The sequence below is a fragment of the Micropterus dolomieu genome, linkage group LG22, assembly GCF_021292245.1.
Source record: "Micropterus dolomieu isolate WLL.071019.BEF.003 ecotype Adirondacks linkage group LG22, ASM2129224v1, whole genome shotgun sequence".
Taxonomy (NCBI): domain Eukaryota; kingdom Metazoa; phylum Chordata; class Actinopteri; order Centrarchiformes; family Centrarchidae; genus Micropterus; species Micropterus dolomieu.
The window spans coordinates 13,754,437-13,770,723 of NC_060171.1; the positions used below are offsets into that span (position 1 = coordinate 13,754,437).

Genomic DNA, 16,287 nt, shown 5'->3' on the forward strand with positions numbered 1-16,287 from the left:
ATTTACCAACCACATAGCTACTTTTGAGCTTTAAAGACAAAGTTTGTCTCTGTTTTTTCATTTAAGTATTTTATGCCGACAAGAAGCCACTCATTAGGAAAGCATGTCTTCACTCCAGTTGACTGAGTACAGATCAAAGTGTCTAATTTATCCTTAAATGTCAGAACGATAGTGGAGTCACCGTTGGCTCTCAGCAGAGAGTCCATCATCAAAGGGGGGTTTCAATCATGGAAGGTGTTCTCAATAATGAAGAAGCAATTGGTCCATTGGCAGTTGCTAGGCAACCCCATCAGCATTACTCTGGCAAGTCAAGGAGCACTGGTAGGGAGATTCAAAGGGTGAGACAAGCAAGGGTATTTTAGCATGAGGGAGAAAGTGTGCGATTTGACAATGCATGCAGTGAAGTGTGTCTTATCACAGATTGTGATGGAGTTGTTGCAGTGGAGCAGATCAACAGGCCACAATGTCATAGCTGTAGCTTTTCATCATTTACAAGCATGTAATGCGGAGCAGGCTTTCTCTTTGTGCCTCAGACAAGCCCAGTGATGTTGCGATGAAAGCGGGAAGGATGACTTGCTTGTTGAAGGTAGAGACAGTGGGGCTGAAGAATATATTGTTTCAACCTTGATATATGCAGTGCATATGGACTAATTATCTCACAAAGGATGCAGTTTAATAAAGCAAATTGGGCCTGCAATATTTATTTTACTGCTTAAAAAAATAGTAAAGTGACTTAGTGACTAATCTAACGCAGTCTGTTTCATCTGACATTCATATTATTTAGCGGGAAGCAATCATCACAATCATTTTGCGAGTGCACATATAAATTGACAAACAAGCTGAGTATCTCGTGGATTTTTGCATCAAACTTTACAATTATGCATTTTTTTGCAAATTGATCTACCGTTTCTTAAACTAAATACTCCTATATCTGTAAATTATGTAGGTTGTCTAAATATTGCAAATAAATTGCAAAAAAACCCCAAACAAACAGAAATGGGTTTGCTTGCATTAGTACCAAAGTTTCCCTTCTCCTTTCCTTTCTTCCTTCTGTGGTGCCTCTTCCTGCTGATAGTTAAGGAAAAGGGAAAGTCTAGTGCTTGTGTACTGTGTGGGAGTCCGAGTGGTATGCCAGAAGCCTGAACACCTGCTGTGTAACCTTCTCTGACCTCTGCGGTCTAGTGCATGCCAACACAAGGGGATGTTGTCAAGGCTTCCCATATGTATCCCAGACATAAACATACAATTTCTAGTTCCCACCTGTCTGTCCCTTCCAAACGCATAAGCAGGAAGGAGTTTTAGGAAGACCTTACAGTGTAAAGCTGTCCAATATGACTGCAGCATTTGTTTATTTACATGTTTAGTTATCAGATAAGCTTGTTTATATACAAGCTTGTTTATATACTGTATAACTTTTCATGTAGCCAAATTCATGTCTGTCATTTGTACATCGTGTCTCACCAGCAGTCAGAAATCCCAAATATATTAAACCTACTGTAATCCTGATGTTTAAGATACTTAAACCAGCAAGTCCCCTTTTTATTGGGTAATTGATTAAATTGTCGTCACTTAAATTGACTAATCTACTTGTGTCTGCACAAATTCCAATAGATCAATAAAATGTTCAACCTCAGAAATTAAAATATAGTTGAATGCCCCCCTCACAAAAGTTGTGCACTGTTCCCCCCTCCCCCCAATCTGTTCTCTTCTACAGCCTAGCTGCGCAGTTTGGCTTCTGTAAGAATACCTACAGTATGTTTATATTTACTTGATCCCTATCTTGTACCTTTTAACTGTGATGATACACTTTCTCGTTGGTGGAAAACTGAGCTCTGTGTTTCGTGGTAGCACTGATTGCTTTCCTTTCCTGGGGACAAAATGCTCCGTTAGATGGTGATGTCCTTGTCCTTGAGAGAGTAGTTCAATAATTGCTCTTGTTTTACTCTTAGAGAATTGCCCTGTGAAGTATCCATCAGGTCGTCACTTTGTGTGTGGGTGCACACATGTTTATGCATGCCTTTTTGCTTCCATTTGAACCACGATGGAGGTTACATTATTGAGTCATTGATGATCACCCTTGATTTGACTGTTGCTTGTTCCCGTTGAATCCACAGGCACTATTCATTAACTCTGATCAATAGGTACACATCAGTTGATCCTGCTGTCACAGTTAACATAGGCAGATTTTAAATTCATTTACAATTATTTCTAGTTTTATGCATTGAAGAAATTATATGATTAAATATTTAGATCTGATTTTTATTGTTGATATGAATGGGCTATATTCATCAGGGCTCTGTAGTCAGGTATTTCACTGGCATTTGTCCCTAAAAATAGAAAAATGATTTATGGTCACATTGTGCAAGCAAAGACTACAACCTACCATAATCTCCCCCACCACCACCCCCGCTGCTTATCGCTCAGAACATAGCCGGACTGGAACACCTGGAGAAATCCTGGTGAGCCAGCCACTCCTGAGCAGTCCATTATAGAAAACAAGAGCAAGAGAGCTGAGTTATCGGTCCACTGTGATTATGCACCAGCCCACACCCTCCTTCTCAAGGTCCTCGATACCAGTTCAACAGTAAGTCAAGGTTTTGTAGCTGAAGGGGTAAGACAATAGGGTTAAAATAAGCACGGTTGGGGTTGGCTGGCCATTTAGCTTTATTGGGTGCCTTGAAACATGCTCGACTTTTTCAACCTTCAGTTTCACTTTTCCTGAACCAACCAACCAATCACAGCCTGGCTGGGGCAGGACATTAAAAAAAAAAGACGTGCTACGTGCTACGTGCTACTATTCTAGGGTCTTCCACTTCATTAGTCCTCAACTGGTTTTCATATCATAATTGCACACAAGGAGAAGGAGCACACACACATGCAGTATATATGTGTAAGTAATAGGGATGTCACGAGAACCGATACTTGGGTACCAAGTCAATGCAAAAGATTCTGAAAACATGATACCAGTAGTCGATACCAGTACAAATGAAATTTCATGATTCTCGATACCCACCATGGTAAAAAACAAAAACAAAACAATAAATCCCATGTAATTCAATTTACCCTCCTTTTAATAAAAACATCCCTGGTACCTACGGTACGGTAGAAAAACGAGGGCCGTCATGTTTTGAGAATTTTCAGAATTTTTTACGGTTTTCGCGGCTGTTACCTTCAATATCTCCGTATCAAAGCCTCGATTTCTCCCAGTTTTGGGATATTTTGGAGAACTAATTTTGGCAGATGTCTCACAGTTTTGATCAATTCAAAATCACCAAAGATGGCGATGCAGTTAAGAGTGCAAATAAGTAGATATCTGTCCAATGCGTCTGTTACTATAGGCGGAGTTAGTGACCTTCTTAAAAGTGCAATATGATCCATTTCAATCAGTCTGTAACTTTTTTTCATAGAAATCACAAACCACTGCCAATATAGATAGTGACCACCCTTAAACATTTCACGCCTGTGAGTTTGTAAAAAGAAGTTAATAAAATGAATTAATTAATTTATTCACATTTCAAGGTTTTAATTTCAATAGCTTGTATATTTTTGAATATATTAACATCAAATCACCTCTTCTCTGCCTTGGACGTCCACTCACAACTTCACAGCTGTTAGTTGTTTTTTGTAAGGTTCAAATGTTTTTATTAAAGGACTGTATGTTGAAGTACATGGGATTTATTGCTTTGTTTTGTTTTTACCATGGATTCAAATTGGGTTTTGAGAATTGTGGAATTTCACTGGTATCATGACATCCCTAGTATGTAAATCTAGTAAATTTCTGGTATCGTGACATCCCTAGTAAGTAATAAACTGTATTGTTTTCACTGTGCTCCTAAATTTCTGTGTGTGCTGCTAAATTATTTTCATGTATTCCTTGGGAAAAAAGTGTAGAGCCCTGTTCATTAAACAAACTGAAACCCCAAAAGTCTAAGTTATTAATAGTGGGAGAGTGTTCCTACCAGGGCTTACCATTAGCAACCATCCACCCGCTAAATGCAGGTAGAATTCAATCATTGGCCTGTAACACAGTCAGTCTTACTATCCACCTTGATGTAGCCTGCCCCCTAAAAGTCATGATTCTAGTCATCAGTCGAGAAGACCCTGATTCGACTCGCATTTTGTCAGTAAAATCAATGCACTTTTTTTGGCTGCGTTATTGTACACAGAGCAATGTAGGCACAACGGCATAGCAGTCTGCAAACCGAGTCTCAAAATGACCACTAAACTAACTGTGATACAAGCGGAGAAGGGTGATGGTGGTGGAGGGCAGCGAGTCAGTCATCAGTCATCACTGTCAGCAGCCCGAAGTGAACTATGAGCAGGGCGGACACTCTTGTTGTTGTGTAGACAAAACATGCCAACATTAAACCACCTTTAACTTAATAAGTCACATGTCATCAGTCGAACTTGAACTTGAGACCATCAGTTTTCAGAGAGCACAGCTCCATTTAAGTGTGTGTGTGAAGCAATAGCCTGTGTCAATGTCAACTCCGCTGGCTCTTTGAGCAGGCATCTAGATGACATCTGGCTCCTGTTTCCAGTCTGACTCCAGAGGAAGGTTTTATGGGTTGCCTGTATTTGCTAGACCTATGTGTTGTGTAATTGCGTTGCATCAGTCACGTCCTCAAGAGGTTTATTGGTAGATTGGTAGAGACATACCTCTTCATATCTGTACTCTAGAGAGGCATCTGTACTCATCTCAGAGCGAGGGGTAATAACCGAGGAAAAGCACCACTGATGCTTCAAATTTATATTTTCATTATTTTCTCATTTTCCCATCTTCTTTCCTACTCTTTCTTATTTCATTTATTCATTCATTTCCTCCAGCAATACTGCCATGCACCCACTGCTCATCTGTCCATCTGTCTTTCCGCTTCTGTGTCAGGTGTGTGTGCACCATGGCATCTAAACCCCACCCTCCTCTGATGAAGAAACACAGTCAGACAGACCTGATAAGCCGCCTGAAGAGCCGGAAGATCCTTGGAGTCGGCGGCGAGGATGATGATGGTGAAGTGCACCGCTCAAAGGTCAGATTACGTCAGATAATTATTTATTAATTTTATTCTTTTTTTATTCAATACGGGCAGTAATGCAGGAAACAATGGCAAATAGCAGATGAATTAGTTCAACAAAATTAGTTAAACATTTTAGCACCTGTTCATTCCTCAAATTAATAAAATTGCAGGAATGAAAAAGCAAAAGTAAATTCAACCACAAATGCATCCCTTCACCCTGAGAAGGGCTATGGATTCCTTTTTAAAAGCCACAATGGGATGCTAATTGGCTCATCACTCCCATAGTGTCCCATTGTGTGCATTTGCTGCTTATGCTTCAGTGAATCTAGATCACCTAATCCCATGAGCTCCAGCAGCTCCACTGAGATGTGACTGGCTCCCCTGGGACACTCTCTGCATCTCATGCATTATATTCCTGCCTCACATGTATTTGCACATTCATATGGGCAGCGCACAGTGATGTGTATACCAAAAAACATAACAGCACGCATGCTGGATAGTGCCAGGAGAAGCAGAAACACTTAAAACACTATATTGAGCTGCACTGTTGCAGACAGTCATTTCTCGTTCCCTTTCAGAGGGCTCAAATATAAAGATCGCAAAGATTTTTTTATCAGTTGCATTAGAATGATCATCGGCAGGGCAGACTGTTCATCACTGAAATATTAATCAGGCAAGTGGGAGAAGGGAACAGAACAGAAGGGACTAGGCATACGTTGGTGGCTGATAGCTTGTGATGAGATGTCGCCCTCCTTTTCTCAGCCCTCCTGAGTGTTTGTTTTCTCTCTCAATGTTTTAGCAAGTAGCCTAACCCAGATATCTGCCACTCAGATCGCTCTCACAACGCATTCTGATGGAGACCGATACATATACTGAGAAAGAAAGACTTAATGCCTCAGCATCCATGCCAGCACAGCTTATTTAATGTGAGAGGGATTCTTGAGGTTAGATACTGGCTGTAATGATTGAATAGCAATTCAGCAACAGTCTATCCAAAGGATAGTAACACAATGCTTTGGTTAATGTGGTCTATTGTACGTGCTGTTTTGAATAGTAGGTTTACCTATTTAACTGTGGCATTGACCCTAATTTAGAAAATAAATTGTTCCTCCTACAATGTAGTTTTTCACTTCTACTGCATTCTGCTGTTACTCTTGTTTTGTTGTATTTATCCTTGCCACAAGTGTTTGTGGTAATCCCATGGGATCTAACGGGATGGTTAGCTCCATAGCAAGAGCTGGTTTGGTGAGGAAACAGTCGACTTTATCCCAGTAGTCCCTGTAAACAAAGGAGGGAAGTGCTGTAGTCCTCTGGCTGTCTCTTCCTGCCTCTTTAACTGCTTAGAGATAACATTATTTATACTTCAGTGAGCGAGAGAGGCTTTGTATTTGTGCGTCCAGATGTGAGCCCAATGTGCCAAGAGAAATTGACCTTCTTGCCCTTTATGACACTGTCAGCTTCTACTTATATACTACCATTAGTGCACAGGTCAAGGCAACAACCAAGCTCTTACAAGCCCAGGCTTCCATAAGTAAGACAAACTACAGTGTTCTTTGCATATTTTATGCCCCATAGGGAATGGTGATCCCCATCTATTTGATGTTGTGACTGCACAAACTGACAACATCCATCAATCAAATGACACTTTTTAGGTTGGGTGGATATCCGATTCTCCTAAATATTTTTCTTTCTCTGGCAGAATAATTGGCCTTTGTTTACTGAATGTAGCTACTGAGTGACTGATGGCAAGGCCAGGCCAAAGCAGCTGTGATTAAGCGTCTCTCTCCACAAACAGCATTGTGTATTTCTTCCTTTTCCTGTTTCTCCCTCTCTCTTCAACTCCCTTCCGCTCTTTTCCACCACAGTCTAGCCGTGTGCCATCGGTTGACGCTCAGTTCCCTTTGAGTATTTTTCATGCCAGTCATGAATATTTATGTGTTCCTGTCAAAACCAGCCCCTGCAACCATGGCACAGGAACGCTGATTCACCTGGTCACATGATCACCGCTGGCACAGATTGATTCATGTACAGGCACTTATGCAGCAGTGCAAAAAAATGTGTAATGGGTGTAGTCTGCAACTCTTTATCTTAATATTTTTGGGAGTCTTTTCTTAAGGGCTCTGCTCTGAGATCAAAGCTAGCAGCAGCCATGGACAAGAGGAAATGTTTTAGAATCTAAATCTGATTCCTTTTTTTCCCTTTCAATTACGACTCATCAAATAGCTTCATATCTTTCTCTCTTCTCTTCTTCACTCCATTTGTGTGTGAATGCATGGTAGAATGCTGCAAATGAACACATTCAAGAATATTTTATTTTATTTGTTTTCAGTTGTTTTGATATGGGTGAAATCTGTATCTCACCATGAAATGCTTATTAGATAGATCTCTCATCCCTTAGTCAGAGGTAGATAGTTAGCTAAAGAGTAAAGTCAAATGCGATGGCATGTCTTGCAAGTAACATCAGCCAGTTTTTGCCTTTTAATAAAGTTCATAATTTATGATATTTTAAACCATAACCTCTCGGTTACGGTCCCGCGACCCTGTACGCAGGATAAGCGGTTGACGATGGATGGATGGACCTCTCGGTTGTTAACCAAGGATATTTCCCACAACATTTTGATGTCGACAACATTTGTCAGTTGTTTTGGGAAATTTTCCAGATGCAGTGCACAGTAACAAGTAATATGTTGGAAATGGTAGAAGGCAAAACCCTTGAAAACCCTCATCTTGATCTTTCTAGTATGACATGAATCATTTTGTTTCCATTTTGTTTCCTGACATTTCACGGACTTGTCAAGCAGAAAACTACTTTCCAATTGATAGTGAGTTGGCTGTAAAAACTGTGAAATGATTCATCTTCTCTGTCTTAGTAGTGTTCATGCTTCTGTGTATTTTTAGTTTTAGTTATGCTATGGCTCACTGCAAAACAAGAAAAGTTGTTGAAGAAATAGTTGTTTAATGATGAAGGGAAATCAAACGTGTTAGGGGAGTGGTAGGACCTGAAGGCTTTGGATGAAGGAATTCAACAATTGTAATTTATCAGTGGGTAACCGTCTGTAAATGCACTTAGTTTGTCTCTTTCCATTTTATATAACTGTTGTTTCTTGCACAACATGTTGCATAATGAATGCTATAGAGTTTTAAGCAAAAAGCCAAAAAGCTCCAATTTTTAAAGCTGCAACAAAAAAAGCAAATGTTTATTATTTTGTTTGATAAATGACCTGCATGATTAACGGATTATCAGATGTGCCAATGATACATTTTCTGTGTTATCGACAGAGATGAATGTTAAGATGCTTTTTTATATCAGACTGAACAGAAATGGAGTCACAGAGTATGGATGCTTTTATATTTGTTTTTATTTTGGGGGGGGGGTGTCCATGTGAAGATATCAGTGCAGGATGGTGCAGCGTTTTATTAGCATTTCAGCATCTTCTAGGATTTGTTATAAGAAATGCTTATCCTAACATATCATCAGAGGAAACACTTGTGTCTATAGTGTTGCTGTATGATAAGATTCGTTCGGTATGGCATTTCATGAACTGTTAACCCGTTTTTCTATACAATTGGAATGAACAATTGCTTTTGGAAACTTTTCTTCCAGTAAATGCTTCAGGCTCTCAGGATTATAAATTACTTGTGTTGCTGGGATTAAGTTAATTTGTAGCAAGTAAAGCTTTTCTTCTGGCATAGACTTGTTAGTTGGTTATTCATCCAGAATTCACTGCAAGATGTTGTTATGACATACCCTCATAATCTTCAAGGGGTGATTAAGGGGGTGAAGACATTTACAGTGTCTAATTAACATCTTAATAGGCCCTTCTTTGACACTTGGTCTCTCTTTTCTTTCTTCTCCACAGCATTGTTTAATGTGCTTCTTTCCAATAGCTTGCTACAGATGTGTTGACAACATGAAATGCATCTCAATTGAGAGCACTTTATCCTTGCTTATATGATGCTTTGTTAAAGTCTGGCTAATAGATATTTGTTAGGATGACATGATTGCTGGAACATTTCCCTTCTCAGAACTCATTTCCTTTTTTTCTTTTGTCTTGTCTTGTTCACACAGATTAGTCAGATGCTCGGAAATGAGTTGAAGTTCGCAGTGCGAGAGCCCATTGGGCTGAGGTGAGATATCAACTGCTCAGAGCAGCTCACAGTTAACACAGCACATTGTGTGATGTAATCTGTGTAACACTTCCAGTAAAGTTCAACACGGTGTAAACTCTGACAGAACAAATTTACAATCAGTATTGGTTGCAGTAAGGATACAGTATTTCATGCAATTTCTCTCTTCTTAGGGTGTGGATACTCATCTCAGCAGTGGGGTTCACAGTTATGGCCCTGATGGTAAGTGTTGCTTAAATGATCAACACAGTGAAGAAGTTGTTTCCCATTCATTCACAGTCTTCATTTTAATAATCAGCATAGAGACGTAGGAGATGAAGCACACATTTTAGAAATAGGAAAAATCATGTTACGCAAACCAAGCAGTTACCATAGATTATTTCCCAACTTATCAGTGAGGGACATCTGGAGAAACAGCTCCGTCTTTGTCGGCCCATATCGCCTACATGCTCAATATCTTCACTGTTCAGGGCATATGCAGTGATTGTAACTCACACACAGGAAGACTTTGTCAATGCTGCTGCATTTTGAGGGCATTTCGGGAGGACAGAATGCTGTTGTGCTGATATGACAGAGTTGTGCTCTTGTTTTCCTACACAGGCCCTGGTGTTTCCCAACCAGCTATATGAGGTTGTTTTCGAGGAGGAGCTCTCCACGACTAACCTCTCCATTCGCCTTTATGGAGGAGCACTGCTTAGTAAGTCTTCGCTCCTAAGACGCAAGAAAGATGCACAGATTATAAGAACATAAAGCTGCATATGCGTCTTCATACATTGCTCCAGTACAATGATTATAGTGTAGCTCTGCATGAGGGAGTACATTCACTGTGCTGCAGTGACGCTGACATACAACATTTTAATATTTATTTACGTGCTAAAAATATACACTGCTCAACTGCACGTGGCCTCTTGTGAAAATGCCTTCTAATGCATTCATCACAATTCAACACATACATAATGATGATGTACAAAAAGCTCTCTTGTTGTTGCAAAATCATTCCTTCAGGCTATAAACAGAGGCTGTATACTTGCATTCAGTTCTTTGCATCTACAGTTCACTATGAGAGCTTGATGGGTACAGAGACCGATTCTTCAGAATACTGAAAGGCTCTAGTTGCCTCTGTTTCTGTGGCCTCATGTATCAGGTCTAAATCCAGTGGGAACGCAATGAGGGATGGCAGGACAGTGTATGTACACTAGCCTAGAACTCAGAGGGTAGGCAGTGTATTACTCTACAGTTAAATTTTGAAGCTTGTTTGCTCAAAAAATTTAGCTTTTTTTACTCTTCTGTGCCACTACCCACAGGAGACAATCAATGCTCATAAATAGGCCAGGTAATTATGGCATTTGCGATTTGTTCCACTCTCACCCAAAAAATACACTGGAGATGTGAGCGATTAGCTTAATGGAATTCAAAACGAGGCTGTCAGGCACAACGGCGAGTTAGTAACTCGCTTAGTGATTGCAGGGTTTGTGATGGCACTGTGTGAAGAAGCACAAAGTGACTGTGACGGAGAGGCAGGTTGCACACAGGTTGAGCTTTGATGTGAAATTAAGCGAAAATATAAAGAATGGTGAGAGCAAAAGCTTAGCATATATTCAGTCCATTTTGCCTCTTTCAGCTTAGTCAGGCCATAACACATCAGCACCCAGACCTTATATAGACATAGGAGCACAAAAGATTGTATCTATCTAACATATCCTCCTTCTCATTCCTCACAAGACATTTATGGGAATACTAAGGTGAACCCTCATACTATGATCTAACACATTGTGTGCATATCTCAAAATCAAATAAAAAAAACAACCCTCTGAATGATTACTGCATTGCCTGAAGGGCGATCAAACCTTAAACACAAAATGGAACTGTGGAGGAAGATATGAATGAGCCAGCTTTCAATCTCATAAGGCCAATAAAATAAGGGCTTCTTTAGTTTAAATGGCAGCAGGGCTGTCGAGATTAGCAAAGAAAAAGGATGACAAGGAGCAGTAAAGGGGGCGAAGGATAGGGTCTCATCTGCCACACAGATGGAACCTGGCAGGGAGAGTGTGCAGTCCATCAGCCCTCCCACCCTTCTGCCCACCCCTGCTCGTTTCTGTCGCCTCACTGGTGTGTGTGTGTGTGTGTGTGTGTGGGGGGGGGTAGGAGTGAAAATACAGGAAAATTAACTGGAAGAAAGGCAGGCAATAAAATGATTGAGCACAGGCTTTTATCAGAATAAATGAGTCAGAGCATTCAATAGAATCAATAGGCCAATTATTGCCATGTGGCTATGGGATCACAGATTACAGTTGGAGTACAGCTGCAAGTAAACTGTTCTCATAGTAGTTTTGTGAGTGGAACTGCTCTCGGACATGTAGGAGTATTCCTTCCTGAGCTTCTTCTTGATTTTTGTCTTGTTTTCATTCCCATGCCCCAGAATCTATAAATGCCTTTTTTTCACATCGTTTTCCAGGCCTGGCCCTCATCATGTGGAATGGTCTCTACACAGCAGAGAAGATTGTCATTCAGTGGACTCTGCTTAGTGAAGCCTGCTACTTTGCGGTCCAGTTTCTAGGTAATTCAACTTTTCAATACATTATTTCTTTTTCAGAGTTTTGCAAATGTTTGTGTCGATACTGCCCTCTTGTGTTCAGTGTGTGGAATCACAGCCTTGCATTATATTGCAGGAGAGGTTCACATGTTTTCAAGTCTATCTTAAAACAACACTAACATTCCTGTATGTACATTGAAACTATTTTTGATTTGCTAGACCTTGTTATGAGGAAAATTTACCTCCAAGCTAATGAGGCTTCAGCAGTCGCAAATCAAGTTGGTTTCTTCTAAAGTTACAGTACAAAATCCCTCCAACCAGCTCAGGAAAGAAACACTGACCAGGGAGACACAAGCAGGGAAATTTGTACTAAAAAGACAAACTTTAAATGATACCCACTTGATATGTTTAACACAGACTCACAATTGCAGCTACAGATAACTCATTTGAGTATTGTTTTGCGACAGAACCTATCCTTTTAGCTTAATAATGCAGGGAATACCATGTGCAATGTGCATTGTGCTTATAATAAAGATCTTTAGAAATGTAAAGTACTAAATGTTGCTCTGTGCTTTCAGTGACATCCATCACCTTAATGGAGATTGGCATCCTGCCCAATTCTGCCATCCTCCTGCTCCTCAGTCGAGTGCTCTTCCTGGTGGTCACCATGGCTTACTACTACCACCTGGGCCGTAAGGCGAAGAAGATCTGAAATGACTGTGATACTTCCAGGGAGGGGACAGCTGAGCACAGATCACAAACGTGGGGTCAGAAGGTTTGGAATATTATTTAATTGGGCTTGGAGCATTACATTGCGAGTGGATGCCCTCTGACACCTTCCATGGGACCCAGCCTATTATAACCCCCAGTATTCAACAGATGAGCACAGGCTCACATTCCAGACTCTACATCAAGAACAAGAAACCTCATAGTGAACATGAATTACTCTTTCACTGGGCTGTGAGGTCAAGACCCTCTTGACACACATTCCTCCTTTGTGCACTTCTGAGTGCTGTCATTATAAAGAAGAAGCTAGTAGTTTGTAGTGCATTGCGTTCTCGTGTGACCTATGATTTAATATGTACAGTACAGAGTGATTTCAAACATCCAACTATGTTGTTCATGTACAGCTACATGATTTCCAGATTCGGTATTTAGTGTTATCTGTCGAGATGTTGCATCTTGACACCACTACTTAATCAAGCTCAAGAACCATGAGTTTGTGCTATAATTATGTTTCGGGTTTGATGCTGTTTATGTTAACTCACACTGTGTGTATGCTAAAGTGAAAGCCTGAATATCTGTGCCCTTGTATGCTTCTCTGACAGCTCTCCGGTGAACACATTGAATGGATAAAGCATTAACCGTGCTTAGTGTAAGATTCAGGTGAAATCAGAGAAACTCCTAAAGGTCAGTTTTTACTCTCAATCATGCCCATCATCAATCAGATTTTGACTACCCCAAAAGAAATGCTGAATATTAACGTTTTTCAGGGACGAAGCAATTTTTTTATTCCTTGAGGTATCAGTCAAGAAGTTCTACCAAAGTGAATAGGTATTGTTTTGTACAGAATATTTACACTACTGAGATTACTAAATGTAACGTTGATAAATGCACAGGGGAACTCACTCTTACAAGAGAAGCAGTGTAGTTTTCTCCTTGTTGTGTGTGCACCCTTTAGGCAGGAAGTATTTAATATTTTGACCTTTATTGTAAGTCTAGTATCACAAGCCGAGCATGTCAGTGTGTGTGGCTAACAAATCTGAGCTGGTTCCTCTTTAGTGATGTAGCACAGTGTTTGTTTGTTTTTTTACATTGACCATATCCTTAGCCTTGCCTTAAAACTGCTTAAAAGTGTCATCAACACTGCATCTTACCAGTATAAATGTAAATAAAAGTATTTACTATTATGTGGTGTTCTTGTGAACCGAACAGGGAACTTGTTCAGTATAAGTTCAATGATTTTCAAAGGTTGATCTTTCTCTCGGCATGTCTTATTTTGTACCTATTTAAGTGACGTGTGTTTTTTTTAGACGTCATGCATGCAATGAAATCCAGCACAATAAATAGCTCTAACTGTGTAGCAGACTGCCACTAACTAGATCGCAAGGCTGATAAATTAAGATGGTAAATTGCGGTGAATTAAACTATACGTGCTTTAAAACGGTTATAACCCAACAGTTTTTATCCATTAAGTAAATTCAATACATTTTCTACCTCCCAATTCTTGGCACGCCCTCAGGTAAGCTCAGCGTTTTAGAGATGTGCCAGCTGCAAGTCATACTCTTCTGCAAGGCCAGTCAAGAAGACACAGATAGTCGACTGATTATGTAAATTTAACTTGAAACATCATTTTTTTAGGTCTCCTCCAAAGGTGGTCCATATTGTTGCAAACGACCACGTTCAGTCCTGCCCTAGAAGGGAGTGGTCCTGAGGTCAGAGTGATTGAGGGTTTGCAGTTGTGAGTCCAGCACTGAAGGCAGATGTGCTTGTTACTTGGGTGAGCCTTCAGTTCAGATAGGGAACGTGAAACATGGGTGAGGTCTCCCGTACTTCTGAGAAGTTGTAATTATCCTTTCTCCAGCGTTTAATTAGATGCAGCTCTCCCAAGTGACATTGTGTGCACCAACCTACTGCTCTGTCCTGACTAGCATGGTAATTATGGAGTTCAAGAAAAATGTCGTTCCATTTCCGTCAATACTACTGGCCTCAAATCATCAGCCTTGGGAAATGTTCAAAGGTCTGTAAAGTGGGTTATTTTAGGAGAGATGGGCAGTGTTTGGGGGGGGCAAAGAAATAACCTTTTCATCCTCCTGGTTCTCCGACGTAAATTAGTCAAAATATTACATTGGTAAGTTGAGCTACAGTATATGTTCCCTGATGTAGATCCAACATACAGATATTTGTACTGTTGTGAATAGCAAACCAGGTCAAACTGTTTAAAGTTGTAGCATTGTGTTTTTATGTATATATGTGCTATATTCAAAATAAATTGTTATTGATTTCCACTATTTAGTTTGAAATAAAGGACACTATTGTTTACTTTGAAGACTTCAAAAGTAATCATCTTTGTTCCTTGTCTTTTCTGGGGCTGCAATAAACTGTTAATCTGATTATTTTCTCAATCAATTCATTGTTGTATTGTCTATAAAATGTGAGAAAATAGTGAAAAATCACAATTTCCCACAAACACAATTTCCTAAAGCACAATGTGATATCTTAGAGTTCCTTGTTTTGTTTTGTCCGTCTCAAAACCAAACATATTCAGCCTACTGTCACGTATGACAAAGAGAATCAGCAAATCCTCATTTTTTACAAGCTGGAACCAGAGATTATTTGGTATTTTTATTTGACAATTAACTAAAATGATGAATTGACTATCCAAATAGCCATAGGAGATTAATCTTCTGTTAATTAATCAACTAATTGTTTCAGCTTTAGTACAGTTCCTGCTAGATACTGCAGCCCACAACTTCAAATCACCAAAATGTAATGTCAAACAGTCAAAGTAAGGATGTGGTGATTTCTGATGTAAATTGTATCACTTATTAAGCAGCTACATGGAACCTCAATTGTCTACTTAAATGATAATATGTTCACATTATGTTAAAGGTAGTCACTTAAAAATCTGACAAATCAACCACTTACACAAACATAATGAAAGACCAGAAATATCCAGTTTAGACATTGGTTATCATAAGGTTGACAAAAACGTTCCACACACTCAAAACATCCAGTGTAACTCCACTCAAAGCCAAATGTTCTTTAAACTTGTTGTATAAGTGATGCCCAGCAGCAAGGGTGAGACTTTCATTTTCCGCCACAGGTATATACATACACTGATTTGATAGCCAACAGTGTGGAACAGCCTGGAACAGGATGCCTTACGGAAGTGCCTTCAGCAAAATGTCTAGTTTTTTTTGTTTTTTTTTTTAAAGCATCGCTCCACAAAACAGAACCCACAACTTTGTTCTGACGTGTCTCAACAAAGAAACAAGAGATCTGTTATGTAATCTCACCCTTTGTTTAGTGTTTTCTGTTTGGAAGGTGTTCATGTCATAACATGATTATCTTCAAGTGAATTTAATTTAATCTTACCTTGTGTAGCCTACCACATATTCCTGTTAATTTCCTGCCTAATGTTTCTCCTTCCCCAGTGTGCTCTCTCTCCTTTACACACACATTGGGCAAAGGGTGAAAAGGGGGATTGTGTGGCACGGGAAATGTGTGTGTGGTTCAGGTTGTTTATAGGCAAAAAGCTCCCATGTGTCCCTGTGTATACATTCTCCCCATACTTTCCACTCTATATACTGAGTCCTGGTTTATTTCGCAAGGCATGGTGGTAAACAGTATTTTAGTATAGCTTATAATGGATCATTTAAATTATCACCATACATGGAAATATAACCGGTTGATCATCTTCAAGTAAAATTTGCATTGTGACAGGAAATGGCTGTAAATTATTATTATTTTCTCACAGGCCAAGAATTATTATTTTATGCTCTAAAAAGTTTTGTTTCCTCACAAAACAGTCATACCCAAACTATCTTTATGTGATCATCAGATTAAAACTGATGATCACCTATAATCACAAAATATTAGGCCCACATT

The 16,287-nt window shown here is 39.7% G+C and overlaps 1 protein-coding gene across 6 annotated transcripts in view; it reads left to right on the forward strand.

Annotated features, from left to right (window-relative positions):
• The window catches only part of tp53i11b (tumor protein p53 inducible protein 11b), a 39,740-nt gene extending 25,001 nt beyond the window's left edge, over positions 1 to 14,739 (forward strand). For 4 of the 6 annotated variants that reach the window (XM_046038485.1, XM_046038487.1, XM_046038488.1 and 1 more), the window contains 6 exons: positions 4,886 to 5,027; positions 9,085 to 9,143; positions 9,317 to 9,365; positions 9,744 to 9,840; positions 11,599 to 11,700; positions 12,255 to 14,739. In XM_046038485.1, coding sequence (XP_045894441.1) covers positions 4,886 to 5,027; positions 9,085 to 9,143; positions 9,317 to 9,365; positions 9,744 to 9,840; positions 11,599 to 11,700; positions 12,255 to 12,388 — 583 coding nt within the window. In that variant the 3' untranslated portion in view covers positions 12,389 to 14,739. Of the gene's footprint in view, positions 1 to 1,714; positions 1,753 to 4,885; positions 5,028 to 9,084; positions 9,144 to 9,316; positions 9,366 to 9,743; positions 9,841 to 11,598; positions 11,701 to 12,254 lie in introns of all 6 variants that reach the window. The other 2 variants (XM_046038489.1, XM_046038490.1) reach the window with 1 other exon arrangement.
• Positions 14,740 to 16,287: the final 1,548 nt, after the last annotated feature.